Source organism: Tiliqua scincoides, chromosome 5, assembly GCF_035046505.1.
Source record: "Tiliqua scincoides isolate rTilSci1 chromosome 5, rTilSci1.hap2, whole genome shotgun sequence".
Classification (NCBI taxonomy): Eukaryota; Metazoa; Chordata; class Lepidosauria; order Squamata; family Scincidae; genus Tiliqua; species Tiliqua scincoides.
Genome location: NC_089825.1, coordinates 82,077,743 through 82,105,338, shown reverse-complemented (window position 1 = coordinate 82,105,338; position 27,596 = coordinate 82,077,743). Strand labels below are relative to the sequence as shown.

Sequence of the window (27,596 nt, the reverse complement as noted above, 5' to 3'; positions counted from 1 at the left end):
ATGGGAGAACAGGTGGCCAGGATTAAAAAATGGGCAGGCGAAAGAGGATCTTTCTTGCACAAGACCAATAATGTGTTTCAAGTGGACATAGCTTGTGTGCAAAGTTTATGTATACTGCAGGGGAAAAAAATGTATGACGCACACACACTGCATCAGATTACACATTTTGAGCCAATAGATACACCCCACAAAGTGCTTTGAGTTATGCAAATGGTTAACTTGCAGGGTCAGAAGGAAGTGGGGCAGAAACCACAGGAATTAAAAGCCTTATTTGATCCATTAGACCCAAATTTGAGTGAGAAGTGATGTTTGTGTTTCTAAGGATCTGCTTATTGCTTGCTACTCATTTTGTCCACAATTGATATGCACTGCAATCTAATGTGTCTGAGAATGAGTTCAATATTTTCATTGCTGAGTTATAAATTTATATCCAGATAGTTTGCTAGCTGAATCCATTAGACCAGTGATTTTCAACCTTTGCCATCTCACGACACACTGACAAGGTGCTAAAATTGTCAAGGCACACCAGTTTTTTGACAGGGCACACCATGCTGCTGGTGGGGGGGGGGCTCACATCCCCCAATAGCCTTAGTAATAAATGACCCTCCACCAAACTCCGGTGGCACACCTGCAGACCATTTGCGGTACGCCAACGTGTCACAGCACACTGGTTGAAAACGGCTGAGTAAAACTGTGCGTCTGTATGAGACAGTTTCTGTCCAAATACAATCTTATGTATAACGACATTTGCGGTTTCATTTTTTTCTGACATCTCACATCACAAGACCATGCTTCAGTGTGCAGTCTGCAGCTGTCTTGGGGTATACAGTTGGGCATGTAAAAAACTAAGTGGCACATACTTTTACATTCCATATATAGTATATAGACCTAAATGGCTTGGGACCAGTGAATTAGAGAGACTGCCTTCTTCCATATAGTCCAGCCCATTCTCTTTGATCATTAGCGGAGGCCCTGTTGGTTCTGCTGTCATAAAGAGAAGTTAGGGGGATGGCGGCCAGAAACAGGGCCTTTTCGGTGGTGGCGCCTGTATTGTAGAATTCCCTTTCCTTAGAGTTATGAACAGCTCCTTCGTTATTAACCTTCCGGCAAGGCCTGAAGACGTTTTTATTTCAGAAAGTCTTTGATGCCTGATGGTGGGCATGATGGCTGCTTTTAACAATTGTTTTTACTGCTGGTTTTAGTGTTGCTGGTTGTTTTATTATCTATTTTATTGTTCTATTTTATGTATTTTATGACTTAAATGTTGTTAGCCTCCTTGGGTGCCCTCCAGGCAGAAAGGTGGATTACAAATCCAATAAATAAATAAATAAAAATAAATATGCCAAATAGTACATTTTTATATGCTGAGTTATAAATGCTCTGTTTCATGCTACTAAAGCAGTAATAAGTTTAAGTTTGATATGAAAAGAGCTTGTAGATATTTCAATTCCCCCCCCCCCCCAAAAAAAACACATCAGTTTTGGTGGGCTTCAGAAAATATTTCTTTACTCAGCGTGTGGTTGGTCTGTGGAACACTTTGCCGCAGGATGTGGTGATGGCGATTGGCCTGGACGCCTTTAAAAGGGGATTTTACATCTGTAGTCTGGAGGAACATTTCCGCTCCAATTTTTTGCTCCCAGTGTTCAAGAGATCCTTCCATCCTCTCCTGTTTCAACAACATAGGAAGACAACAATCTACAGACTGAACATTGTGAGAAATGCTGTCATGTTTATTAACCCATAGCATCAGGGCCAGATTAACATAGTGGCAAATACTATGAGCCCCACATTTTCAAGGGACCCACACTAAATTCTTGCAAGTTGACTCTGATGACATCAGCACGTCACAATCTGGCAACCTTGTTTACACGTCAGGGAGCTGCATGGTTTGTAATCATTATGGACGCCATTAATGACACAAACATTATGGACGCCATTAATGACACGTATTATTTGATACGAACAAATAATTTTGTTCAAATTTAACTTCACTGAGGGCACAATCCAACTGAGCATCAGAGCCAGCACAGCATGTGTTCTGCTAGGAATAGCTGTCATAAATGTGCCAGAAAGCACCGTTGCAACAGGGGAAGATTTCTAGGCACCGGCGGGAAGGCCTGTGCTGCCCTGCTGGTGCTTGTGAAAGACCAGTGTGCACCCAAGCAGGTAAATTCTGCACTGGCCAGTGGAGGGGCGGGGAAGAGTGAATGGGGTGGGGGGAGGGCAGCAACAAACATATGGTCCAGCACTAGCTTAATTCCACCCTGCATAGTATTATTATAATAAAATGCTAATATCAACAGAGGGCGGAAACAATGAAATGGGGAAAGGGGTGGGTGCATTTCTGCATATCCTGTAGGGTTGCCAGTAGAGCCATAACTCAGTTGTGATGTCACTAGCCCATACTTAATCTCTGGTCTGCTGTAGCTCCTAAAGACTTCAACAGCATTTGTTCTTCCATCTGAGATGGCTTTGTAGCATGGTCTTGCTCATTCTCTATCTCTTCCTGCTCCTCTTCAGCTTATTCCTCATCTACTTCCACTTCCTCCTCTTCTTCCTCCTGAGCTCCATTGCTCAATTGGACCAAGACAGGACCAGGGCTAGAAGGCCCTTCGTTACTGGAAGATCCGTCGTCCTCCTCCTCCACAGGATAAAAGCGCCGAGCAGCAGAGAGGAAATCATCTCCAATGTCAAGGAGAAGAAGCCTGTCCTGGAATTAAGGCAGTGAACCCCCCCCCCCCCCCAATACAGATTTAAGTTAATGGTGACCATTACTTAGTGACAGAACTGGTTCAAGGAATTTTGGCACCTGAGATTGAAAAGTCAAGTGGCACATTCTCTCCTGCCCTCCCCTGCCCCCCCCCTCTGCAAGTAGTCAATGCTATATTCTGTGACCATTCCATTTCACAATGCCCCATGATAGTGCAAGCCCTGCATGGAAATAATGGAGGTAAGGAGATGAACTCCAAATGGGTTGATGGCAGATCAGGGCTAATTTCCACTGTTATTCACATGGCAGTGATGAGATGGCAGAAGGATGACCAATCTTGTTAAAGACGATAAAAACGATTGCCTACATATGTACACATCATAGCTTACCACTTCCTGGCTCCGTTCACATTTCAAAGATTTTCCTGGAAATTAACAAGATAGCTGGCCTTGTGACTGCTTTACTGACATGCCAAAGGAATCAACTCATGAAGATCTCATCACGTTAGAAACAGTTGCATGAACAAGACTCCTGACTTCTGCATACCCACTGCCTGAAAGGGTGTGATTGCTGGTCTCACTTCCATGGTGAGCTTCCACACTATTCTAGATAGCACCAACAAGTCACATACCATTCTGGTAGCGTGTCTCTTAATGCAAGTCCCCCCCCCCCCCCAAAGCTCTATCTACTCACCAGGACAAAGAGGTATCTCTCTGGTGGGCCACCATGGTGACGACCAAAAATTGCTGTTTGCTCTGCCAGGGCACTGTGGAGCCTCCGAGCCTCTTGAGGATTGCGCAGAGATTCATATGAGGTGCTGGAGGTGACCATAAGGAGCGCATCTGCTTCAGCTTTGAATCCTGCATTGGGAAAAGAGATCATTTACCCGTATATCTATTCAGAGTCTCTCACTAAATCTTCTATTTCCCTTTTCATAAGAAGATAAGAAGAGCCCTGCTGGATCTAGGCAAAGACCCATGTAGGCCAGCTTCCTGTATCTCACAGTGGCCTGCCAGGTGCCTAAGGGAGCACAGGACATCATGTTGCCACTCCCTTGCACCTGGTATTTAGATATAGCCTACTTCTAGAACCAGAAGGTTGCATATACCCATAATTGCTTGTAATGTGTGATGGACCTTTCCTCCATAAATCTGTCATAGTTTTTTAGTTATGGAATCCAAAATTAGCCTAGAGTCTTGACCACTTGGATTTGACTCATCTGCCACAATTGCCAACACTGTCAATGCACATTTGGACAGCAGAAGCCCACTAGGCAGTCAGTTACCATCTTTGAGGGGCAAGGGAAAATTCCACATGGAATATAGTATCCTGGTGGGAGAGCTGGATTCTGGAAAATCTCAGCTTTTGTTTAAGCAATTTCTGCCCAATGTTGCATATACGCAACAGGGATCAAATGTATACACCTGTGGGCTTGGCAGAAATGGGTTAATCAAGTCCTCATGAGGTGCAGAAATATACAAGATTCCTCCTTCACCACCCCCAGACTTCCTCGTCACTCATAGCAACTGCACAGTCAATCTGTCAATAGACTGACAACTACAATAATTTTTGACATGTCACGGTAGATAGTTACTTCACAGTTAGAATGCTTATTCTAAAGTTAGTCTGCCCAAAATCCAGCCCGTGGCCCATTCATGGTCCTTGGGGGATCCCCAATCCAGCCATGGCGAGCCCCCAGTTTACAATGAGCCTCTGGCCCTCCAGAGACTTGCTGGAGCCTGTGCTGGCCCGATGCAATTGCTCTCAGTGTTAGGGCGACTATTCAACCTCTCACGTGAGCTGCAGGCCGAGGGCTCCCTCCACTACTTGCTGTTTTACATCTGTGATGCAACAGCGGCAGCAAAGGAAAGGCCAGCCTTCCTTTGTGCAAGGCCTTTTATAGACCATGAGCTATTGCAAGACCTTCATTCATTCATGTACGTCCCATCTCTAATATATTCATTTATGTAAATTTATTCAAATTTTAAACAGAAATTCTCCCCCCCCCCAGTCTCCAACACAATGTCAGAAAGATGATGTGGCCCTTCTGCCAAAAAGTTTGGACAACCCTGTTCTAAAGCATTCAGTTATTAGATACGTAGGTCAGCTAATGGTTTGGAGTGGAAGCAACCTTGCAGCAGATTTCAGCTTATTTTTAACATAATTTTCTAGGAACATCAGAAATTGCTGACATGGTTGACATTCACCCATGAAAGACCATCAGTATTTGCAACTAAAGGTTAACCATCTAAAACTGCTGTCATTTACACACATGCCATCACATTCTTACAATTAACTTCAAAATAGAGATGCCCAAAGTTGGTCATCAGAAACACAATAGAGAAAGGGCCACTGACCCATGAAAATCTGTGAAGGTATTTATTGTTAGGTTGAAGACCAGCAAAAGCAAACACATAATACCGCCCTACAACAGGCGGAATTTAAGATTTCAACATTAAAATACATTCAACATTAAAATGCAACATTAAAAAACAATAAAATAGCCATCATAGTATTACAAACAAATAAGAGGGAGTAGCAATTAAAATTTCCTCTCATTATTACTAATGCTCATCCAGGTTTTGTAAGCAGCAGGGGAAAAACTTGCAGTTGGTCTTAAAAGCTGAGAATTAGCAACTGAAAGAAGTTTCTTGGTCATTTCTGTTTGTGACAAGCCCAAGAACTTTCTGCTCAGGGGAATAAACTTATCTCGGATCCTCTGATAAAATGGGCAACAGAACATGACATGTTCAAGTGTCTTGACTTCCCCTGAACCACAGGGACAGTCTTTCGGAGATGGGGATCTTTCTGAAACAGCCCTCGACAAATGCCGAAGGAAGAGCTCTCCACCAAGCTAGGAAGAAAGCTCTCCTCTGCCCAGGAAGCTCTAACAGTGAAAGATAAGTGGCCGGGGCAGTATATACACAAGGTATATACCTTGTGTCATCAGAGGCAAGAAAATCTGGAGATCTGCTGACATCTTGTCGTCCGATGTCCCTCAGTCTCTGTTTTATAGTCACTCTTGCCTGAATCAAATCCATTGCCAGAACAATCTCTGGTGAAAACCCCAAGTGTTTCAGCTTCGTGTGTACCGCCTTGAGCCAGGCAGACTGAAAATTATCAATTAAAACCAAAGATGTTAGGCCTTGGGTGTTAAAATTTAGATTGAGCCACAAATTAATGCATGCTAAGGCAATCCTGGCCTTGACCTTTAACAGGCCGGAATCAAGATGTAAGCTTGCATTAGACACATAGCTGGATACTTGAAATATAGATCTTAAAAATTTGAAGTGGACACATTCAAGTGAGACAAAGGAAGAAGAGGAGGGACCAAGAATTGTTCCATATAAAAGTTGGAGCAAGACCTTGGCAAGATATAATCTAACTGCTGCTGGAATATAATGGCCACCTTTAACACAAAAGAACTTGGTTATTGCACTTGCAGACTTCTGGCCAGCTGCAGCCACAGATTCGTGTTGAGCGGTTCTAGTTCCAGTGGAATGCAGCATTACACCCAGATATTTATAGGAACTCACCTGCTCTATCTTATGGCCATTAATACTCCAGGGCCTGCACTTAGGTCTCTTGCCAAAGGATATAATCTTGGTTTTCTGGTAATTAATGACCAGCTGGTTTTCTTCACAGAAAAGACTAAAACTATTAAGGGCCCTTTTAAGTCCTACTTGGGTCCTTGAAAGGATAACTGTCTCGTCCGCGTACAATAGGACAGATACCTTACGGTTAGCTAAAGCTGGAGAGTGGAAGTCAGGAGAGCTCAGGTGATCCACCAAGCCATTTATATAGATGTTAAATAAAAGGGGGGCAAGAACACAACCCTACTTTACACCCTTATAAGTTGGAATAACATTTGAGAGATGTCCATACCTGGAACATCTTACCTTAAGTGATGTGTTGGAATATAAAGCACGGATTAGAAATAATAATCTGTGATCAATGGACAAACCCTCCAGCTTCTCCCACAGTTTGACTCTAGAAATAGAGTCAAAAGCAGATTTTAAATCAGTGAATGCTGCGTAGAGGGAACCAGAGTATTTCTCCATCAGATGCTGCATGATTATAGGGTGTCCATTTGTGTTCCTGCCCTCCCTGAAACCAGCCTGTTCCTCTGCAATTAGGTTTTCTTGATCGGCCCAACATGTCTCTAGAAGATGGCCAGCATAAAGCTTGCTGATAATACTCAGCAAGCTTATCGGGTGGTAGTTGGCAGGGTCCTCCCTCTTACCCTTCTTGAAAATCGGGACTATGACAGCCTGCCTCCAGCCATCAGGAATGCATCCTTTGGAGTCAATTATGGTAAATAAAGAGGCTAAAAAGTTTCTAATCAATTCAGGAGGGATGTTATCAATGCCAGGGGCTTTGCCTCTTTTGAGTTGATTGATTAATGAAATAACTTCATCTATGGCAGGGGTCGGCAAGCTTAAACACTCAAAGAGCCATTTGGACCCGTTTTCTGGAGAAAAAAAAACCTCAGGAGCCACAAAACCCTTTTGACATCTAAAATGAAGATAACACTGCATATATAGTGTTTTGTTTTTTTTTACCTTTATGCTATTATAGGTCCCATTTTTATAATGTAGCCCCCTCTTGTAGCTTTTAGTTAGTTTTGTCATACATTCTTGTCCTGTGTTTTCAGACACCTGGTCCTCTATGGTGTTTTGCCAGATTCCAAGGCCATTCTCCACCTGGAGAATTATGCCCATTTTAAGCAAATTAGCTCCCCTTCTTTCCCCCAACAAATGACCCTGGTTCTGCCCTGCAGTCCTGCTGGACCCCACCTCCAGGGTAGCTCGCCTGTTCAACCTGCAGAGGTCATCTCTCCTGCCAGCAGCCTCCCACCACTACAGCAGATCCTTGGTCCTCAGCAGGTCTTGGGCACAGCAGCCACACTTCAAACTCCAGTGTCTCCAGCAGTCCCTTAGTCACAAAGTCAGTCAGAGTATCCAGGGCAGAGTCCAAAGTCAATAAGCCAAGTCACAGTTCAAGGTCAGATTTCAAAGTAAGTCAGTCAAATCAGAGTATCCAAGTCAAAGTCAATAAGCCAACTCAGTCAGTCTCCTCTCCTACCTTCAACCTGCACTCCTTCTACAACCCCCCCTTCCTGCCTCAGGTGCTCCTTATATCCCTGAGGGCCCTATTGCCTTCAAGTGGCTGCAGCTGTGCAGCACACTCTGCTGGATGCCCAGGCCTTACCCTTAAAGGGGCCACTGCTGACACCACATCTACCTCCTCACCAGATCTTCCAGGATTCCAATACATATGGCGGTTATGACATCTGCTTATCTTACATGGATACTAAAGAACTCCCCCCACCAGATATGAAGGTTGAGATTTTGAGCCACAGCAAGCAATTGAGTACCAGTAAAATTTACCTTGCTATCTTTTGAAAGACGTGGAAGATATGAATAAGTGTGTTCATCACCTTGGACTGCCATTTGACCCTTGGCCATCCTATTAAAGGGACAGCCATTTGCACCAGTGCGGGCATTAAAATCCCACCCCCCCAAGAGAACCATATCTACTGAATTATCAGAGATTAGATCTTCAATATATAGTTGCAAGTCAGGCCAGGACTTATTAATGTGAACTCTTGCTTGTTGTGGGGTAAGATAGACATTCACCACCAGTACTGTTTGGGCTCCCAATTTGAAGCTAATAGCCATAGCCTAATTATCTAAGGGGTGCAGCTCTCTGCATATGATAAAGAGGTGGGGTGTAGCTCTCTGCATATGATATTTTATTTATTTATACAGGTATTTATATACCGCCTTTCTTTGGTCATCAGATTTCTCCTCAGACTTTAATCCAAGGCGGTTTACATAGGCAGGCTGTTCTAAACCCCCGCAGGGATTTTTACAATTGAATAGTTCTAGTCTTTCATAGAACTTCTTGTTCCAGCTGGATTCCTTCCCGGTCTGGCCTCTCTCTGGCCCTTCGCCTCCCGTACTCCAACTCCTCTCTGCCACCGAGGGTCAGCTCATCAGTATATCATTGTGTTGTCAGTTCTCGGGTACTTCCGGTTGTTTCGAACTGGCAGCCTCAGATCTTCAGGCATACAATGCGGCAGCTCTACCAACTGAGCCAGACCTCCTGCCTTACTCCTCCAGACTTACTCCTGGGTAAGTGCGGCCAGGACTGCAGCATAGGATTGCTAAAAACCCTCCTGCTCGACGATGCCACCTCCAGCAACAACACCACCCCCAGCGGGCCCCGACAGACTCCCACTCCAAAAAGTGGGCCCCAGTGCCAAAAGCCCGAGAACCACTGCCTAGAGTATTCCTGTAAACTCTTAGAATATATACAGATGTCATCAGTCTAAGAAAGGTTCGACTCTTGAGTCATCTCCTTCTTCTCACTCATTTCTTTAGTAGTCCAGACACGCAATACTTCCACTCACACAGGCAAGCAAACAAATAGGTATAAACAAATTAATGTATCCCTCCTAAAGGCTGAAAATTACATGAAAGAGTGAGTGAGTGAGCGAGAGAGACTATTTCAAATCACGTCATAGCATCTGCATTAAACAAATAGGAGGTGAATATCCAGGATTCAGCAGCACAGCAACAAAGCACAATAGACATTCTCATTGAAAACACCCCTTGGGGAATTATGCCAAGGCAGGGTGAGAACCTACAGGGTTAATCGTCCATCCTCTGCCTTACTCTGTTTGTTGCTTATTCAATTTGTTTCAGACACAGAGTACATGTAGAACACGGATCTTCACACACAGAATTGTTGTTTCCCCCCCCCAAAACGAGCAAAAAGATAGTTAAAACCAATTTCTGCTCCTCAAAAATTCTCACATTCGTGAATACACTTTCATGTAGATGAGTTCTCACTTATTTCAGTACTCGTTTCTTTGAAGTCACTATTCTTAAGATCACAGGCTTTGGCTGCCAACCTAAGCTCACCTACCTAGGAACAGCAGGGATGGGATTGCCCAGTATTTTTTTTCTTTGATTAAATTCAGTCATCACAGATTGATTTAGATCATGCCCATGGCATGGGGGGGGGGGCGTTAACCCTTTCCCCAATTGTTTTTCCCTGGTGGAATACCCTGCTGTGAGCTGTAAGGGGGGAAAAATAGACACCCTATCATATCTTGGGAGAAAGAGGCTTTCTTGGGGGATATAGTGTGGGGTGAAGGGTTGAAACCCGTTCCCCAAGTGTCATGGCTTTAATTCAAATCAAACAGTTATGGCTGATTTTAAGCAAAGAAAAAGACAGCAGATTATCCAGCCATGGCTCTTCTATGTCACATCTTGCTGGTCCTTAGCCTCATTAGGGTTGGAACATTCACAGAAATAGCACTGCATTCAGAAAGCAGGTTATTTAAAGAGGTGGAGACCAGCATCCCCAAACTCCCCTTCAACCTCCCTAGCCCTACCCCCGGAGTAGCCCCAACACTAAAAGAATGGTAACCATCAGCCCTAAGTTCTTGATCTGTCCACGTTTCTTGAAGTAAAACTATGTCAGTAAAAAGAAACATCCTGGCTTTTACAGCGGGTCCAGCCTGCAATGTTCCAAGAAGCAATTAATAAAAATTCTTGTGTAGTCAGGCCAAGCCTGCCTCAGCTGACTGCTGGTTTGAATTACAGTCTGGTTATGGCACCTAGACCAAGGTTGTCCATAGGAACACTCACATTGGACCACAAGGAAGCCCTTTTAACTATAACTGTTGGCTCTAGCGGGTGACAGGGCCTCTTCGAGGAGGGCAGACCCTTGTTCATTGGAATCACCTCTGACAAGTTTTGGCCAGAGAATCTGGAGACAGCTGGAAGGGCATTGGCAATCGATGACTGTTCAATATCTTTCAAGGCACAAACCAAAGATTCTAGTCTTGTAATCATAATATCTTGTTCATTAGAAGGCAAATGTCCAAATGAAGACAGGAGCTTGGCATCCATCTCATCTTCTGACAGGCCAGGTGTGGAGACACTCCTCTGTAATTGTTCTAATTGTTCGCTAGGGATTAAGGGGGATGTCTGTCTCAAGACAATAGGGGAGCTTACTGATTTGACATTAGTCGATGCCATTGGCATGGGCAGATCTGTTGGTGTAGGTTGATCTAATAGACATGATGCTTCAGGTTTCACCACAGGGATCCCCTTCTGAGCTTTAATAGCTTCCTTGGCACCCTCACCTTGCTTCACAGAGGTTAACTCAGCCTCTACATAACCTCAATTATATAATACAGAATCTCTAAAGTGACGATGCACCTTAATTCCAAAGCCGGATAACTCGGAGGCCTGTACAAGAAGCTGCCTTGGGATATTGGTTGTCCAAAAATGAAGAACAAAATGCTCCTGATGTCTCAAGTTGGGCAACCTTTCCAGCTTATAAAGATCTATCGCAGCAGGGGTCTTCCTGAGAAGGAACGCAAGATGCTGTCTGGCCTTCCATTTGGAGGACCAGTCTATGTGTCTCCCCTGGAAAGGGGAGACATTAAAAACTAAATTGTTTATATCCAACTTAAGGGCAACAGAATCTTTCTCAAAGGTTTTCTGTGTAAAATTACTGCCAGGTTGTGTCATAGGGGTAGCTATTCTATTTATAAATCCAGTCTCTTTACTACTTGTCTGGGTATTCACCTGATTCTCTGGTTGTAAATTTTTGTACTTGTCCTGAAGCAGATTGGTGATTGGGTAGGTATTGCTTGAAGTATCTCAGCCATGAGGAAATTCTGGTTGATTAAGAATTCAATATCAGTATTTCCCTTCAGATTATTAGCATTTCTCACACATAATAAGCAGCTACCCTCCTACGTAACTTTAGGAGAGAGTTGCTTTAAAGGGCTCTCATTTGCACACGCAGCCTCCAAATAATCTGGATTGCTCTGCTCCTTTAATGGCATCTTTGTTAATGCAAAGAAATCTTCAATCTTGGATTGCTTAGTTGCTGGAGATAACTTTTCTCCCTCAGCACCCTCAAGGGAGTGAGACCTTTTCCGTCCCATAATAATTTTTCTCTTTGTTTTCAATTGGAGAAATAACTTGCTGGAATCTGGTGTATGCCACAAGGACTATGAATAATTAAATCTAAAGTCCACAGTCTGTAGGACGTAAAGGTAAATAAAAGCAGCAGAACCTTGATAAGGAATCCTTGTCAAAAAAGGATGTAAAAATTGTGAAGACCCATGTCCTAACGATTGCAAACTGGGGGAGTGTTAAGACACTTTTCTATTGTGGAAATGTTAGCTGGCAGTCATCTTCCTCCAGAGGCTTGGATGCGAAGTGATGAGGGGAACTCAGGAGACAGCTGCTGACCATCTTGGGAGCCTTGTCAGAGACTGGGAAGAGTGGCACATGTTAAGGTTTAAGGGAGGCTTGTATAAAATTATAAGAGGATTGGTGTAGGTTCCCAGTCTTGTCCCAATATGAGCAGGTTGCAAGAACAACACTTCAACTACAGCAGAGTACTTTCAGCAGTTGTATTGGTCAAGGGATATCACATATAGAGTAGTCATTTAACAGTCCAAGAGTCAGCACAGAGAGCAGTCAGTTCCAGTAACAAATCCAAATCAGTTCCAATAATACACAGTCAAAGGTTCAGTCCATAAGTCAGTAATATCACATACATACAGTATCCAGCCTCTTCAGCCACTGGCAGCAGTCTCACAGTTATTCCATCAACTCTCCTACTGCTGCACTTGAGGCTCCTCCTGACTATCTTCATATAGTCAGCTCAGCCAATCAGTATTTGGCTTGGTCACACCCAGGGTGTGCCTGTCCCAGGTGCTTGCTGATTCTGCTGAATCATCTCTCTGCACCTGCTCCCTGAACCAACATGTAAGCTTTGGTTCTGCATCACTCAGAACTCAAGCTGACAGCACAAGCCCCTGGGCTAAGAGCCAAGGGAAAGAGCCCTTTGGCCCTTGCCCTTCGATTCATGCCAAAGGCTCGCGCCTCTGGCAAGCCCTGCGGTGAAATAGTACACTCCTGCCAACGAGGAGGAGGAGAACAATCAGTCAATCAGTCCCCCAGCAGGTCAGCAGGCTCCATCCCCAGCAGGCTAGTCCCTCAGCTGGGCTTAATGGGCCCTTCCAGACACTGACTCTCACCAGCCATGAAAATCGTGTCCTTGTAACTAAAAAATGAATGAACTGATGGATTTGGCAGTGCAGAAAACTATTAACATGCTTTAATTTGTCCTGTGCCAAGATTCCTTGATCCACCTCCATGGCACAATACAATACCTAAAATTTCCAGGATTTGCTTCCATCGGTCCTTCACTTTCCGGCGGATCTGTCGATGGGCTCCAATGTCAAAGCTCAGACGTCTGTACTCCTATCTCAGAATAAAAGAAAAACATGATCACTGAATTCTGGCGACTAGCAAAATCCCCAGAACTATGACAGGCGAGGTGCATGATGAGGGAAGGCCTACATATTGCAGGGACCTCATTGCACTGCTTTGCTTAGCTGTATATGCACAATATACTTCATCTCTGTTGGGTCCTTGTCCTGACTCTGGAAACCAGGTCATCCACTGCAGATTATTTTCAGGCTGCAATGCTTAATTCATCCTCAAAGGGGGAACAAACGGCAGACACTCATCTGTTGGCTCTGTTTTTAATTTTTTATTGTAAATCACCTTGGGCTACCATGGCACTGGAAAGGTGGGATACGTTTTAAAACAAAAGTAAATAAGATAGCATGGTTACTGACCTCTGAACCACGGTGTGTTTTTGCCCTCTTCTGAAGTAGCATGTAGAGCTCATGATCGTCCTCTCGCTCTACATGGGCACTGTCTGCTGGTTCGTTCCACAAGTTGGTTGCCTCTGATCGCCGCCGTTTCTGTAGCTTGTTGAAATACTGAAGTATGTCACTGCAATAGAAAGGCAGAAGAATTCCACAACATCAAAGCAACTATCCTCGACTGGGGGTCACAGGACCAGTGGCATCACTAGGGGGGTGTAGGGGGTGTGGGCCACACTGGGTGATGTGCACAGGTGGGGGGGATGACACCACGATGTGCCAAAAATTTTTTAATCTTGGTATTATCAAATAATACCATCATGTTATACATCAATCAATGAGTAATTTCATGCAGAATTCAATGAAAAAAACCGTGTTGAAATATCTCCATTCTATCAAAAATTATAGCCGATAACCTGGTGGGTGCAGGGCAATGGTACATCACCACACCCACTGTATGGGAGGTAGTCCATCATGGGGGTGACACACTGGCTTCCCACACCAGGTGATGCAAGCCCTAGTGACACCACTCAACAGGACCATATCTTGAGTGCTAGGTTCGGCAGAGATGGTGATGTCTGAACTTCAGCCAGCAGTTAGAGACTCATATGTGCCTGAATGCTCTTTCATATAAGAAATATACTCCATTCACATAGAAAACTAGCACAGCAGAAAGAAGAGTTCTAGACTAGGCTTCTCATGCAGGTTGCCTGCGTACAATTTTTTTTTACAACTGCCACAGTTGGAGTTGAGCCATGCTCTACATTTGCCAATATTTAGGAATCTAAAAGAAAAAAAATGTTTCTCATTTTATTTTCATCCCTACCCCTGCCTTGTACTTCACCTACAGTGATTGTAAAAGCAAATAAACTAGAGCAGAAAATGCTTCCATTTATTCAGATCATATTCTAAATCAGGGGTGCCCAAACCCCAGCCCAGGGGCCACTTGTGGCCCTCAAGGCCTCTCAATGCGGCCCTCAGGGAGCCCCCAGTCTCCAATGAGCCTCTGGCCCTCTGGAGATTTGTTGGAGCCTACACTGGCCCAATGCAGCTTCTCTCAGTGTGAGGGCGACTGTTTGAGCTGTGGGATGAGGGCTCCCTCCACTGCTTACTCTTTCACATCTGTGATGCAGCAGCGGCAGCAAAGGAAAGGACAGCCTTGCTTTGTGCTAGGCCTTTTATAGGCATTGAGCTATTGCAAGACCTTCATTCATTCATATAAGTTCATCTTTAATATATTCATTTATGTAAATTTATGTAAATTTATTCAAATTTTAAATGTAAATTAATTCTTTTTTTCCCCTGACCCTGACACAGTGTCCGAGAGCTGATGTGGCCCTCCTGCCAAAAACTTTGGACACCCCTGTTCTAAATCTTTGCAATAAACATTTAAAGATACTTTGTAATTACACACATTTTAAGGCAGACATTCTCTTGCATTCTAAATCTAGGCAGCTCTTGTTTAGCTCGCTAGTCAAGGAACTACCTGGGAGTTATTTAAAATAATTTCTGCCAGTTCTGTATTTCTGGATCCAACGAGCAGTTGAGACTGAGCAGTGACTTGTCTACTCCCATCAAGCTTCAAAAGTTGCACAGCAAGTAAGAGATTGGAGAAAGTGCTTGGCTTTGATGCAGTAAACTCTTTGCAGGTCTTGGCAAAAAAAAAAAAAAAAAGACAGCCACTGCCCCAAAAAGGTGAAATTAGCTAGCATGATAGCAAACAAGGATCAATGTTCAAAGTAGGAATATATGATACTGCTTTATACCAGGTCAGACAGTCGGTCCACATAGCTCAGGATTGTGTATTTAAGACTGACCACAGGTCCCAGGAAGGAGGTCATTCCCAACCCTATTCTAGTTCCTTAGCTGGAGAGGCTGAAGAGGGGAAACTACTGCATATATTTCACCATTTATTGGGCTTTTTCTAGGGGGGGCACCTAATATTTTCCTCTTCTACATTAACACTCCAGAACCAAAATAACTCCAAAGTGCTAACCGTCGCGCTCTTGACTTGCCTCCCAGACCCTTAAAATTCATCCTTCCCCAATTAAAGTTGATCCTTACTAGCCAGTGAACTCTGGTTTTTAAGAGGATTATTCTACCAACTGAAAGTTACAGTCTTAAAATAATTGCCAGTTGTCTTCGCAACACCCCTTTGAAAACAGAACATGCTTAGATGAAGTTATGCAAAACTTCTGCCGTACATAACTACTTTTAGCACAGAATCTGGGGGCGCCACTGGTATTTTAAAAGGCAGGAAGATGCTAATTCACAGAACACATACCCAGTGATCAACGGATTTTTCTCCTGCTCTTCTTCTCTATGGCAACAGAAGCAGCAAACTCTGTAGCAGAAATCCATTTCTCACTTGCTCTTCCAAATTTTGCAGGCGTTGCGACCAGCATATCAAAATGTGATAAAATCAAACAAAAACAATGGGGGTGGGTGGGGAGAATTCACGGGGCAGATGTTATGCCATGTGGCAAAGAAACTGTGCTTGGTGAAAAAGAATTTAAGTCTCTTTAAATATATCTGCAAGTCATAAGCAGCAATCATGTGAGATCTCTTCCCCCCCCATAGCTCTAGGCCTCCAACAAGATGCAGTCTAAAACAGTATATTGTGGCCTTGGTGTTTATGTGGAATGTAAAGCATTTGTTTTTCACCTCTTCCTAAAGGGAGTAGAGGACCAGGCAAAGTTAAAAGGGATCGAAAGCTTTAGCTGTGCCTTACCGAGGCAGAGACACACATACACATGAGGACTTCTTAGGTGGATAAGGGGTACAACGCAGCAAAGGCCAAAACCTCTTTATTAGCCACTGGAAGTTTAGAAGTCCTGACTGGCTTGTAGAAGTCATCAGATTTGTAGGTCACCCTTCCTCCCATCAGCTGAGTGGTGGAGTACTTCCATTTTATTATCACAAAACTTGAGATTGGTTAAGGCAGAGGCCTTTGGAGCTTCAAGGTTCTGATCTTATCTTTACCTCCCCAATCACTCCACTCGGCCCACTACACCACTAGGCTGGGTCAGATCTCAAGAGGGATGATTAGCTAGGGAGGCCTGTGTAGTCGTCCTTCTTGGAAGGCTTCAAAGAAAGGTTGAATCAGCCTCTGTTAGCTGAGGGAGATGCTATTTATGTAGGATGGGCCTAGATTCAAGAGACAGGGGCATCTTCTACCTAAAGCATTTCCCCTACTCCAGTAGTCTAAACTACTAGTAGTCTAAACTACTGGAAACAGGAAAACTACTGCCTAAAACAGGGAAAGGGGGATAACTACAGAATAATCCAACACATCCATCTACAATTATCTCTCTTCGCATTGAGTTCCTACTCTCTGCTACAAATTCAGTGTGATCTTCAGCAAATCACTCTCCAAGAGTTAAATTCCAAGCAAAATGCTGGCACCCAACTCCTACTAAAAAATCTCTTCAGAGTCAGCATTCTACTTGTGTGAGCAGTAGAATATCAGAGCCAAAACTTACATGAGGTTGCAACTTTGACTTCTAACTGCTTAAAAAAGTAGACTACTTAAGTCAGCTGTTTTAATTGCAGGTTGGCAACCAACATACTGTAACAGAGGCGCCACTCGAATTGTCTATCCATATAATAGAAAAAAAATCACAACCTAGCAGGGCTGCTGTAGGGCAAATAAAATACAGTGGGTCCCCCCCATCTGTGGTCTTGGAATCAGCAGATTCCATTGTGGAAGCTTTTCCAAATGCCAGGACCAACAGAGCAGGTCATGGGGCCTCAGTGTGACCAGGAAGTAGCTTCCAGGTTGCAACTGATACTGCTGCTGTTTGTGGAATCACAGGCAAAGGAACACTGTACTTTTTAAAGGGGCCCTGAGTATCTGAAGATTTTGGAATCCGGGGGTGGTGCTGCTCAGAACCAAACCCCTATAGATGCTAAGGGCCCACCTTGCAAACAATAAGGTAATCTAAAATCCTGTGCACACTGGAGCACTAAACCCCATTGAGCTCACAGGATCTTTTCTGCTGAACAAAAAACCTTGGCCACCACATGCTATCAACTGGAAAAAGACAGGAGGAGGATCAGGAGCTGGTCAGGAACAGGGATCTCTGCAGGGAATACAGTAAGATGGAGGTTTTCCTACCCAGAGGTTTCCATGGCCTCAGAATAAATCCCGACTGTATGAGGCCTTTTTAGATTTAAAGTCGGCCTTTGATTCCATAGATAGAGATAGACTCTGGGATAAACTTGAGAAGATGGGAGTGCACAAAAGGCTATTAATATTAATTCGTGCCCTTCATTTAAACACCTCATGCCAAGTGAAATGATCTCCGAGGGGCGGCCTCTCGGCCCCAATTCCAAACAAGGGGGTCAAGCAGGGGTGCGTTCTTGCTCCCACCCTGTTCAATCTCTTCATCAATGATCTGGCTCCCTATCTAGCAAACTTCGATATGCGTTCCCCCAGATTAGGTTCAGTGGATATCCCTCTACTTTTGTATGCTGATGACATGGCCCTGATATCTCAAACTAAAATAGGATTAAGGAGACTGGTTAATGCCCGCATAGAATATCTTACCAACAATGCCCTGCAGCTAAACTATGAAAAGTCCAAGATTGTGGTATTTGGACATTCTGGGAAACCACAGTCTTGGTTTTTCAATGGTAAATCAATACAAGAAGCCAAGGAATTTCAGTGTCTTGGTCTCCGGTTTCATTACCAGCATTTCTGGTCTTCCCATTGTCTTACAGTAATCAATTCATCCAAACTAGCTGTTCAGGCTATAACTCACTTTTTTCTTCTCTTGGGGTAACTCATTCATTCTAGCTGCTCTCCAGGCTTTTAATGCCAAAGTTGCACCTCAACTTTTGTATGGCATTCCTGTTTGGATGCCAGCATTAAATGACTCAATTGAAAAGATCCATTCAAATTTTTTATACAAGATCTTAGGTGTACCGCATTGCATTCCTTTCGAGGCACTTTGCCTGGAGATAGGCCAATATAGGCTGGAGTTCCTAGCATGGTCCAGTTTCTTAAAATGCTGGGCCAAAGTGTGCTTCAGGGCTGACCAAAACCCATTGTTAAAGGGGTTATTGACTGACTTGCTGTTATCTCCTTGCTTAGCTCTTTTCAATACGAAAATCAGACAAATGGGTCTCGAGGAAGACCTACAAAGGAGCTGCTGCTACACTTGAGGTTTCTATTAGGCTCCTGATAACAAGACTAACCGATATAGAAAGGCAAGAGATTTTGGCAGCAGCACAAAAAAAATGTCCACACATTGTTCTGCATTGTGTTTTCAATCAAGTGCTCAGAGACCAGTATCTCCCTTCATTGTCAAGAATCAAAAAAGGTCTCTCTGAGAACACCTTTTTACAACTTCTGCTGGCGTGTGAATCTGAACTAGTGACCCTTTCAGTTGCCAAAATTTTTATATTTGAGCAACTTGAAGCGGGCTAAGCTGCTGGTCCTAAGCAACTGGGAGCAACCCTGTAAGTAAATTGTTGTGTTTTATTTTTATATCTCTTTTAACATATACTTTCGTACATGACTGTCTGGAGATATTAGTTGTAAAACTATATGCCTAATAAAGGTTTGTTGTATGTTGGTTTCCATGATAAGGTGGATTTTTTCTATTCTTGGCTGGATGGAGACCCAATACAGACAGTTTGGGCCAGATACACACACGGAGAAGTTTCTTGTTAGATTTTATTAGATTAAGTTACAAAGATTCAAGGCAAAAGGCAAACGTGTTATTCAAGTGGTTTTTCAAACTAAGCGTGGAGGTTTGCTTCTCATGCACTCACTGGCGGAAACATCTGTGCATTCACAGAGCCCAGAAGCCTCTTTTCACAGTCTATTTGGGAAGCTTACGGCCCCCCCAAGGCGCTTCAATGAGATTAATGGCTGATTCTTAAGTTTTTTCCTTCCAAAAATGGAGCTGCTGTGAACTCCCAAGCTGCACACATGGACAAAATACCATAAGAAGAATAGTTGAGGGCAACTTCTTGGGAAGCTGTCTCTTTCCCATACCTGGAAAGACCACCATCATCTCTGGATAATGAATGTCACAGTTTGCACTGCAGCTGGAGGGCTTCTTGCAAGCCTCACTCACCCCTGCCAAAGACATCAGTCGGAGGAGGGGGGCTACACTTGCTGCAGGCTCCTGCCACTGTTCAAGATGCAATGACAATTCTGCACACACAAGTGCAAGGAATGGAGCTTCCTAAAACGATAGGGGTTTCCAGGGATAGGGGAAGAAAACAGCATACAAACGGAGGCCGCTTAGCCACTGACAGAACAGATTGGCCCCAATGGCTGAGAGAAAACGTTTGACAGACATGCTAGCTGCGCAGCTCTGGCAAAAGCAGAGCATGCAGGCCGCGGATCCATGAAGTCCCCAGTCTTCATTTCAGCTATGCTCTTTACACCCTCAAGCTCTGCTTCAGGGCCTTGAAATGCTTTGAGTTCACAAGCGGAACTTGTTACCCGCTTGTGAAATCTAATTTAGATTCTGAAGCCTTAACCATTCGTGAGTCTCGTAGGGAGCCATCTCCCATGTATGTGAACGGCAGGAGTTCTCCCATGCTGGGGAGCACAAGCATTTGCCTTAAGGCTGCAATTCGCAACACAGCTTCTTCTAAAATAATCTGCCTCGTTACACTCACTGGAGAATCACAGGAACCACCATGATTTAACAGAAATGCTTTGGACGGCTGTGTCAATATTGAGGTCAATCTCTTGACACTCTTCTAGTAAGTTAGATCCTGGAAGTGCAGTCTGACTTGGGGATAGAGGTGGAGGCCCTGCAAGGGCCCCTGCAGCATTCAGAGTTAGTTTACAAAAAGAGAATGTCATTTGCTATTGCTGGCACTGGTGCATTTGGTGAAGTCCTTAGTTCTAGTGATACAGGAGACCTCTCCAGATGTGAGCCTGCTAAACCTAAAAATCAAGCCCCCCACCCCCACAGCATGACTCTTCCCTTAAACCTTGCCTGAGCATACAGGTAGACCTAGTAAAATGACTCAGGCATATTGTATTTTCATTAAAGCACATGCAGCTCACACCTGCCTTCTTCCATTCAAGGCAAATTCTAGCACATATGAAGAAAAGGTGTGAGTCATCCCTTCCACAGCCCTTGCACTACCACACCTCTGCTTTCTGCCCAGAAACACCTAACTCAAGTACTTTCTCAGCTAAGGACCAATTTCATCAAAAGCAGGTACATCAGAACAGAGAAAGGCAACTTAGTTAAATGTAAGAAGAAACACTAACCTCCCTTAACAACCTGTCCTGTCAATGGATCTGTTCTAGTATGAACAAACTCCATCAATTTCTGTAACAAATCCAGTTAATGCTCGAAAATACAAGTGTGTGTGTGTGTGTGTGTGTGTGTGTGTGTGTACACCTGTGTGTGCATTTGTATATGTGTATGCGTATGTAGAAAGACCACCCTGCCCTAGTTCATCTCAGTATTGCAGAACAAGGTTGTAGGTTCTCCACATCTGAAAAGAGTCAACAGAATCCATTCAGATATCAAAACGTCCACCTACACTAAGGATGCAACTAGACGAGAGGATTTCCTGAGTGGATTTCCAAACACTGAATGGGAGCTGTTGGGTCCTGATCCAGTCACTATGGGTTGCTTCTTTGTCTAGTGTCATTTTTCTGAATGAAATAAGGGGTGAATTTTTTCTGGGGTGAATTTGGTCTGGAAATAAGGAGCGAGAAAAAAAGGTAGTCACCCTCCTCCTCCAGTATCATGGTTCTGATCCAGACTGGGGCTCCAGCAGTTCCATTTCATCTTTGGACCTTCTGCAATTTTCTTAATCACAGATATCCTGCCATTGTAGCTAAGTGAACTCCACCAAAGTAGAAAGCCTTGAACAAATCCAGGCACAGCAGACACTGCAGAATGGGGCAGAGAGAGATGGGCATGTTTCAGTCATTGCCACTTGTAGGATGGAGAAACTGGAAGAAAATACAATGGATTGGAAACAGTAGTAAGATCAGGAGAGCTGCCAGTTTGATGCACCACCAACATCAGGTACTTGACAGGTGGCAGGAAATCTAATTTGTCTGGCCATCACCTCATCAAGGATATGATAGGCAAGTTACACTTGATTACATTTGGATAATCAGTCCTCCAGATATAGTTGCAGCTATGCTAAGCACATAGCCCTTCAATAAGGCAGGGCAACACTAGGATCCTGACACAGTAGCAGGCTGAAAAATTGTCCTGCTGCACCTTAGTCACTACACAAGGCTGTCCCATGGCACTCCTTTGAAAGGCATTTGGATGTGTTTATGGGCACCCAGTCACAGACAAAATCATTATGTGCAGAGAGAGGAAAAATTAGGACAAAAGACACAAAAAGGGCTATACAGATAAGCACTTAGACTCTGGAAGCATGATCATGAAGGAATTTGGCACGTCTGAATCCAAAACTGGCTCAGGGCCTAGAAGCGACATTTGCGTTGATCGCCAGCAAGAGACCCAAGGACACCAGCTTGGTACTTCTCTCCAGTTTCGTCTGGATTGCGGCCTGCTCTGTTGCTGCTTGATCCATCATCATCTTCAGCCCTAACCCGAAGAAGCTGCACAAGATTCATCCTGCTTCTCCTGAAAGCCAGCTCTGAGACAGTCTTCCCCTCTGCTGGGAAGAAGAGGGCCCCAGTTCTTCAGACTTCGAGTCCGAGTATACCCAAGAGGCATTATTAAAGCAAGGATGCCCAAGAACTTAAGATCTTGCTGCAACCTCCATAACCCGTTTGCGAAGGTGGAACATGAATTCTGTCATAGTAGCACCCAAGCTTTGGTTGACGAGGTATCGGGGAAGTCGACCCTGCAAAGGAAAAAAAATTTTTTTAAGGACTAAATCAATGTATAAAGCTGACTTATCCCCCATCAAGCCATGTGTCTAACTAGCCCAGCATTGTATATTCTGGTTGCAGAGCAGCAGCCCTCTAGAATTCAAGCAGGGGGGTCTCCCTCTCAGCCCTTGCTAACAAAGATTCTTTTAGCTGGAGAGGCTGGGACCCTGAGAAGCACAGCTCTGCCACTGAGCTATGGCCCTTCCCCCAAGACGCTGTACTTAAGCCATAAGGTAAGATCAATCACCAAAAAAGCAGGAAACTGAAAAAGTGAACAGTTGCTGCTTTCAACCGGACAGCATGGTCAGCACAATGGTGGGTTGTCTCCTCTCAAGATTTCTCTAATTTGTTCCCATGTGCATCATGATCCAGACTTTCTAAGTTCTTTTAACAGCAGTATGGCTTTTCTGAAGTCAGGAGACAATTTCAGTTAGTGAGCTTGCTGGTAGCTCACTCATCAGAAGCAGGATCCAGCTAGCAGGTGGGGGCACCCAGTGACCTGCTGCAAAACTTCTAAGAGGAGGAGAAGGAAACATTCCCCCCCCACTCTCTCTCTCTCTCTCTCTCTCTCACACACACACACACACACACACACACACACACATCACACTATATATATATTTTTCATTTTGCATTCACACGGTCAAAGGCATTCCACGATTTCCTGGCTGAAGTTTCAACAATAGGAATCTTTGCAGCCACAAGCCTTTTTGTCTCCACCCAAAGTGATCAATCTTGTACATAAAGAACAACATGGACTTTACCTTGAGGTCAGTATTGAGTACCCAGAATAAGGTGCACAGGTTCGGATTAGTGGCACATTTCAAGGCAACAAAGCCTCCCGGACCATTCTCTGCTCTGGAAAAGCAGCATAGAAAATTGTTATCACACCAGACATGGGCAAGAAGTTTAGCTGTGAGAAACTTAGTGCAGTTTAGTGGCAGAGGGGCTGCTACTTAGAACAGCCCAGCTGACTTTTCAGAACTAGTTCTCAAGGCAATAAATGGGGGAAGAGACCCTCATATTCCCTCTGGCTGAAAATCTGAAACCTATGTCTAGTGATGTTGTTGTGGAGCGACGCATTGGCACATCTAGCTCAATCTTGTTCATACTAAAGGAAGCATCTTTCCAGTCTGGATTCTTTCTCAGTCCCATCTTGTGACAGCAGGGACTGAACCACAGATCTTCAGCCTGTGTGCCTGTGGGGTTCCATGCTATGCTTACATATTTGTAAAAAAAGCAAATGTCAAAAATACATATACTCCAGACATTGCCAAAGCTTTCTCTACAAAAATGAAAAAGGAAGGGCTGCCCTTGGAACGTCTCACTCAAGAACTGCAATGAAAGAAAGTCAATCTCCTTCAACGAACCACAACAGCTAGACACTCAATATTTCACAGTGTTTTCTGAAATGCAGAATGGATACTGCCCTTCTCAGAGTTTTGTCCCCAACAGCAACACAGACACTGAGCTAAAGGCCAATGACTTTTTAATGCTATTACATGGAAAAATGAGGTTGGTGGACAAAGTCATCCTGGCTGGTCACCTGAGGCAGAGACTCCAAGAACGACAAAGACACTTTTGTTGGGAGACAATCCATCCTGCTCATCACAAGACAGCAGCTGGGAGCGGCAGAAAGGCCACATGCTGGGAAAGGGAGCTGGAGAGAGGAACTGTTGAAAATCTGCCCTTGATGAACTCGGCAAAACCCATGACTTCTCCTAGGGCTACAGCTTATCAGTTGTCAATCACACTCAAGACATGTGCACAGGGATATACGCATGCAAACAGATGTTTGAGAAACAGGACTCTGGAAGCTATCTTGCATAACATACAAAGGTTGTGAACAGCCTCTTGCAAACTGGCACATCAGAGCACCTCCATTTTCAAACAAAAAACAGCAGTCTTTGGAGTTGCAGATGACAATTTTAAAACTGGCATGTAGTAGCCTGGTTCAGATAATCTTCTAAACCTTGGCTTTGTGCTCATATGCTTCTCACCTCCAAGCAAGGCATATGAGTGAAGGCCTTTGCTTGCACCTTAAGATCCACCTGCAGTTTTCTGTTCTGCACAAACACAGAACATTCGTATATACCAGCCAAACAGTGGCTCATAGGCCACATGTGGCGCTTTGACATATAACATGGTTGGCAACCTTCAGTCTTGAAACTATGGTATAAGCCTACAGCAACCGGTATTCCCAAGCGGTCTCCCATCCAAGTACTAACCAGGCCTGACCCTGCTTAGCTTCCAAGATCAGACAAGATCAAGCATGTGACATGTAACATGCGGATTGCATAAATATGTTGTCTGAGCTCCTTCTTGCATCACAATATAAAAGGTAAATAAATTTCCAAACTTTATTTGCCAGGTAGAAATTGAGAGTCCACAGAATCAAAATATCATAGTGAATAAATATATTTAAGAAAATCTTCTTAAATATTGTGGCCCTCAAGCATCTTTCTCACCGGGTTTCAAACATCTGAAGTTTATCTTAAGCAAGTTTGGCCAATCCAGTCTATATGTAAGAGGATCAGACAGAAACTGAACTAATAGATAGATCATAGCAATATCAATGCCAGCACAACCAAGAGATCATTTCTTCCCTTAAACCTCTATACAATCCCATGTTTGACCCAGAGCAACCTCTTAATAGTTCAATCTTATTGTGCAGTCTGAACACAACACACTTGCAGATGTTTTGGTGACTACACCATCAGTTGTAGAACTTTCCACTTTAGGAGGATCATAGAAACACAAGCCTCACAAGTTTGCAGAAGCCTTGTAAAAAACACAACTACAACAGTTGGGAGTGTTCAGCATTTATATGCAAAACGTTCACAACTGAATGTACTACAAGACAAGAAACAAAATTGGAAAAGGTAATGCTTTCTAGAAGCAGTAGGGAATTAATAGTTAATATTTATTCAACGCTGAACCATTATCAAATATCTGGCAAAAAAAAAAGACAAGATAATGCATCCCAAGTTTGTTGCTCATTTGTCTCCTTTGTTCATGTATCAAGCAGTGAGTTGGGTCAGATCTAACAGTGTGGTCCAAAGGGGCATGTGGTGAATGAGGGGAGCCATATCCTCTCTCCCAAGACTATGTGTGTAGGAGACTCACAAAGCAAAAGCAAGTTTTATACCTGACATATCTGCAAGTAGCAGGACGTGAACTGTGAACTGTCGCCATCCCTGATGAAATGTACCGGTCTCTCCTCCTTTCAATCCGACGCACGTTTACAAAGTCCCTGGGGGAATATCAAAGAGGAAGAGGTCATCAACTCATTTAAAACGAACAACTGACTAGGACCGTGACCAAAAACAGGACCTACCTGGGTGATACTACGCCGCCTGCAGCACCAGCCGCGACATCATATGACACTGATGTGTTATCGTCAACCCGTTGTAAGATCTGTTAAGAGAATGGAGACATTTTCCCCTCACTTCTGTTGACAAACCAAACTACACCATTTGTTTCTGGTTGTTATTCTCTCAAGGAGTCTTTGCCTAGACCAGTAAACTTTCTGCCTTCTTTTGGTGGGCAAGTTCTGCTAGGATACCTGGAGACACAGGAAATCTGCTGAAGAACGACTGGCAAGACTAAGAGGAGAGACTAGTGCGGCTTCTGCTATGAAGAAACCCTTGGAATGCAGTGAATTGCAAATCCTTCATGGGAGGGAGGGACTCCCACGGATGTTACAGATGCATTTTGTTAATGAACAACAGCATGTCTGATGGGGGCCTCAGCCATAACAGAAGGACTCTTTTCTACAAAAACTTATGGTTGCAAATGGGAGCGACAGCCTTAAAAGCCACTCTGCTCAAACCCAAGTGGCAAGACAGAACCCATGACAACCCAGCCCAACAGCTTCATGCCAACAAAGATACAGTGAGAGCAGCATGCAGATGTTTGGTGCTCTATCTAAGGCAAAGGGAATCCAAGAATCACCTATCTCAATGGCAACTTTAAGGATAGGTAATCAGCGGCAGCCAACAGCTGCTCCAATGACCAGTAAGAAAGTTTGACTCACCTGGCAAGCTAACAAGGTTTTATTCCACAGGACCATCTTTTCTGGTTGGAGGATCAACTCCTGGTAGATTATTTCAGCAGAACACTGTAGAACAGCCTGTAGATGAGGGAGGGACTGCTTCACTGCATAGCTGTCTTTTAGCAGCCCATCCCAACCCCTTGGTGGGTTTCACTTACAGCCTCCCTTGATCAGCAATCCACTTCCCAAAGGGGAGAGACTTCCTGGGTGCGTTCACGTGCACAATTAACCAAAGCCAATAAAAACTGAATTATGAGCCTGGGCAAGTTTGAGTTATCCCACGGTAGTAGTCAATTACCACTTCTTAGTGGCACACCCTCCCCACTTCTAACAAGAGGTTTCCAACTAAAACTTCTCATAACAATCACCTCTTCATTAAAGCTTGAAGAAGAGCACTGGGATAAAATGAAGCTGAATTAACATGATTGTTGTCAAGTTGCTCACCCTGGGTGACAAAAGTGGATGCCAACACTGCAGCTGGAAGCTATTTGTTTCTTCCCCACCCCAGAAGGCAAACATACCCAGTACAGATGAAGACTCAAGCAAAAACCACTTCACCTATTCAGTAGCCTTACCTTTATGACCTACACAAAGCAAATCTTCCAAAAATGAGTTCTAGTAATCAGGTCCCACCCCACACCCTTAACTGAAGGGGCAAGAGACTCAGGTTTCTACAAGTCATCTGCTTGGGGGGTGGTGGTGCAAGGAGTCTAGAAACATGCTAACATGACTTCAAGCACACATGCAGCAAAATCTTTGGAATAAGTGAGATATAACAGGTAATGGGCTGGCATCAAGGTGCCTTACCTTTAAGATGAAGATCTTGCCATGATGTGGCGTTTCAATAGAATGAACAGTGTCACCAAACTCCTGCACAAGAGGTGTGAAAGACATGTGAGTTTCACAGCAAATGGACAGAGTGGCTTTTCCACAACATTTCACTGCCTTACAAGAACTTCCAAGGTTGCTTCACTATTATTTTACTTTTAATGGTACAGCTTGCCACATCTCAAGGGCCCAGGCTGGGCAACAGCACTCCAACAATTCCACTCTATTCTTTGCTTCCAAAAGCCAGTCTTCCAACACCTCCAGAGGATCAAAGGCTTTGGAAAGTCTCCAAAGAAAGAATTCCTAAGCAGAGGAAGAAGCTACCAAAACACTGCTCTGCACACCCACAAGTGCTTCAGGTCAATCTTGAAAGCTGAGACAGTTTCTCACACAGCAGGAAGCTGGGCCCAGACTGGTTAGGCTACATACAACTTAAACAGAGCCC

General features: G+C 44.1%; 2 protein-coding genes across 6 annotated transcripts in view; both read right to left on the bottom strand.

Annotated features, from left to right (window-relative positions):
• Positions 1 to 1,514: 1,514 nt before the first annotated feature.
• On the bottom strand, positions 1,515 to 21,216 carry LOC136651301 (melanoregulin-like). 3 transcript variants are annotated; one of them, XR_010794511.1, is made up of 6 exons: positions 15,709 to 18,582; positions 13,395 to 13,554; positions 12,924 to 13,014; positions 3,404 to 3,570; positions 2,407 to 2,710; positions 1,515 to 1,666 (listed from the first exon to the last, which is right to left on the bottom strand). XR_010794511.1 is itself a non-coding variant. In XM_066627570.1 (5 exons), the coding sequence occupies exons 1-5, from the start codon at positions 21,197 to 21,199 to the stop codon at positions 2,522 to 2,524; spliced, it is 666 nt and encodes a 221-aa protein (XP_066483667.1). In that variant the 5' UTR covers positions 21,200 to 21,216; the 3' UTR covers positions 1,704 to 2,521. The 3 variants fall into 3 exon arrangements, 2 of the variants coding, with proteins under 2 accessions (XP_066483667.1, XP_066483666.1); XM_066627570.1 differs by lacking the exons at positions 1,515 to 1,666; positions 15,709 to 18,582 and adding an exon at positions 21,141 to 21,216 and having other exon boundaries at positions 1,704 to 2,710; XM_066627569.1 differs by lacking the exon at positions 1,515 to 1,666 and having other exon boundaries at positions 1,704 to 2,710.
• The window catches only part of STARD3 (StAR related lipid transfer domain containing 3), a 31,456-nt gene continuing 22,950 nt past the window's right edge, over positions 19,091 to 27,596 (bottom strand). For all 3 annotated transcript variants that reach the window (XM_066627565.1, XM_066627567.1, XM_066627566.1), the window contains exons 10-15: positions 27,131 to 27,193; positions 26,306 to 26,401; positions 25,607 to 25,686; positions 25,418 to 25,522; positions 23,034 to 23,127; positions 19,091 to 22,241 (exon numbers count right to left, since the gene is read on the bottom strand). In XM_066627565.1, the coding sequence (XP_066483662.1) occupies positions 22,137 to 22,241; positions 23,034 to 23,127; positions 25,418 to 25,522; positions 25,607 to 25,686; positions 26,306 to 26,401; positions 27,131 to 27,193 (543 nt within the window). In that variant the 3' untranslated portion in view covers positions 19,091 to 22,136. The remainder of the gene's footprint in view (positions 22,242 to 23,033; positions 23,128 to 25,417; positions 25,523 to 25,606; positions 25,687 to 26,305; positions 26,402 to 27,130; positions 27,194 to 27,596) is intronic.

What these genes read in the sequence shown, in the direction of transcription:
- LOC136651301 (XM_066627569.1), bottom strand. Translation starts at nt 15,785, where the DNA reads ATGGATTTCTGCTACAGAGTTTGCTGCTTCTGTTGCCATAGAGAAGAA. An exon ending in AAACACACCGTGGTTCAGAG is followed by an intron (nt 13,015 to 13,394) that starts GTCAGTAACCAT and finishes ATTCTGAGATAG; the next exon opens with GAGTACAGACGTCTGAGCTT. An exon ending in GCAAATCCTGGAAATTTTAG is followed by an intron (nt 3,571 to 12,923) that starts GTATTGTATTGT and finishes TTCCCAATGCAG; the next exon opens with GATTCAAAGCTGAAGCAGAT.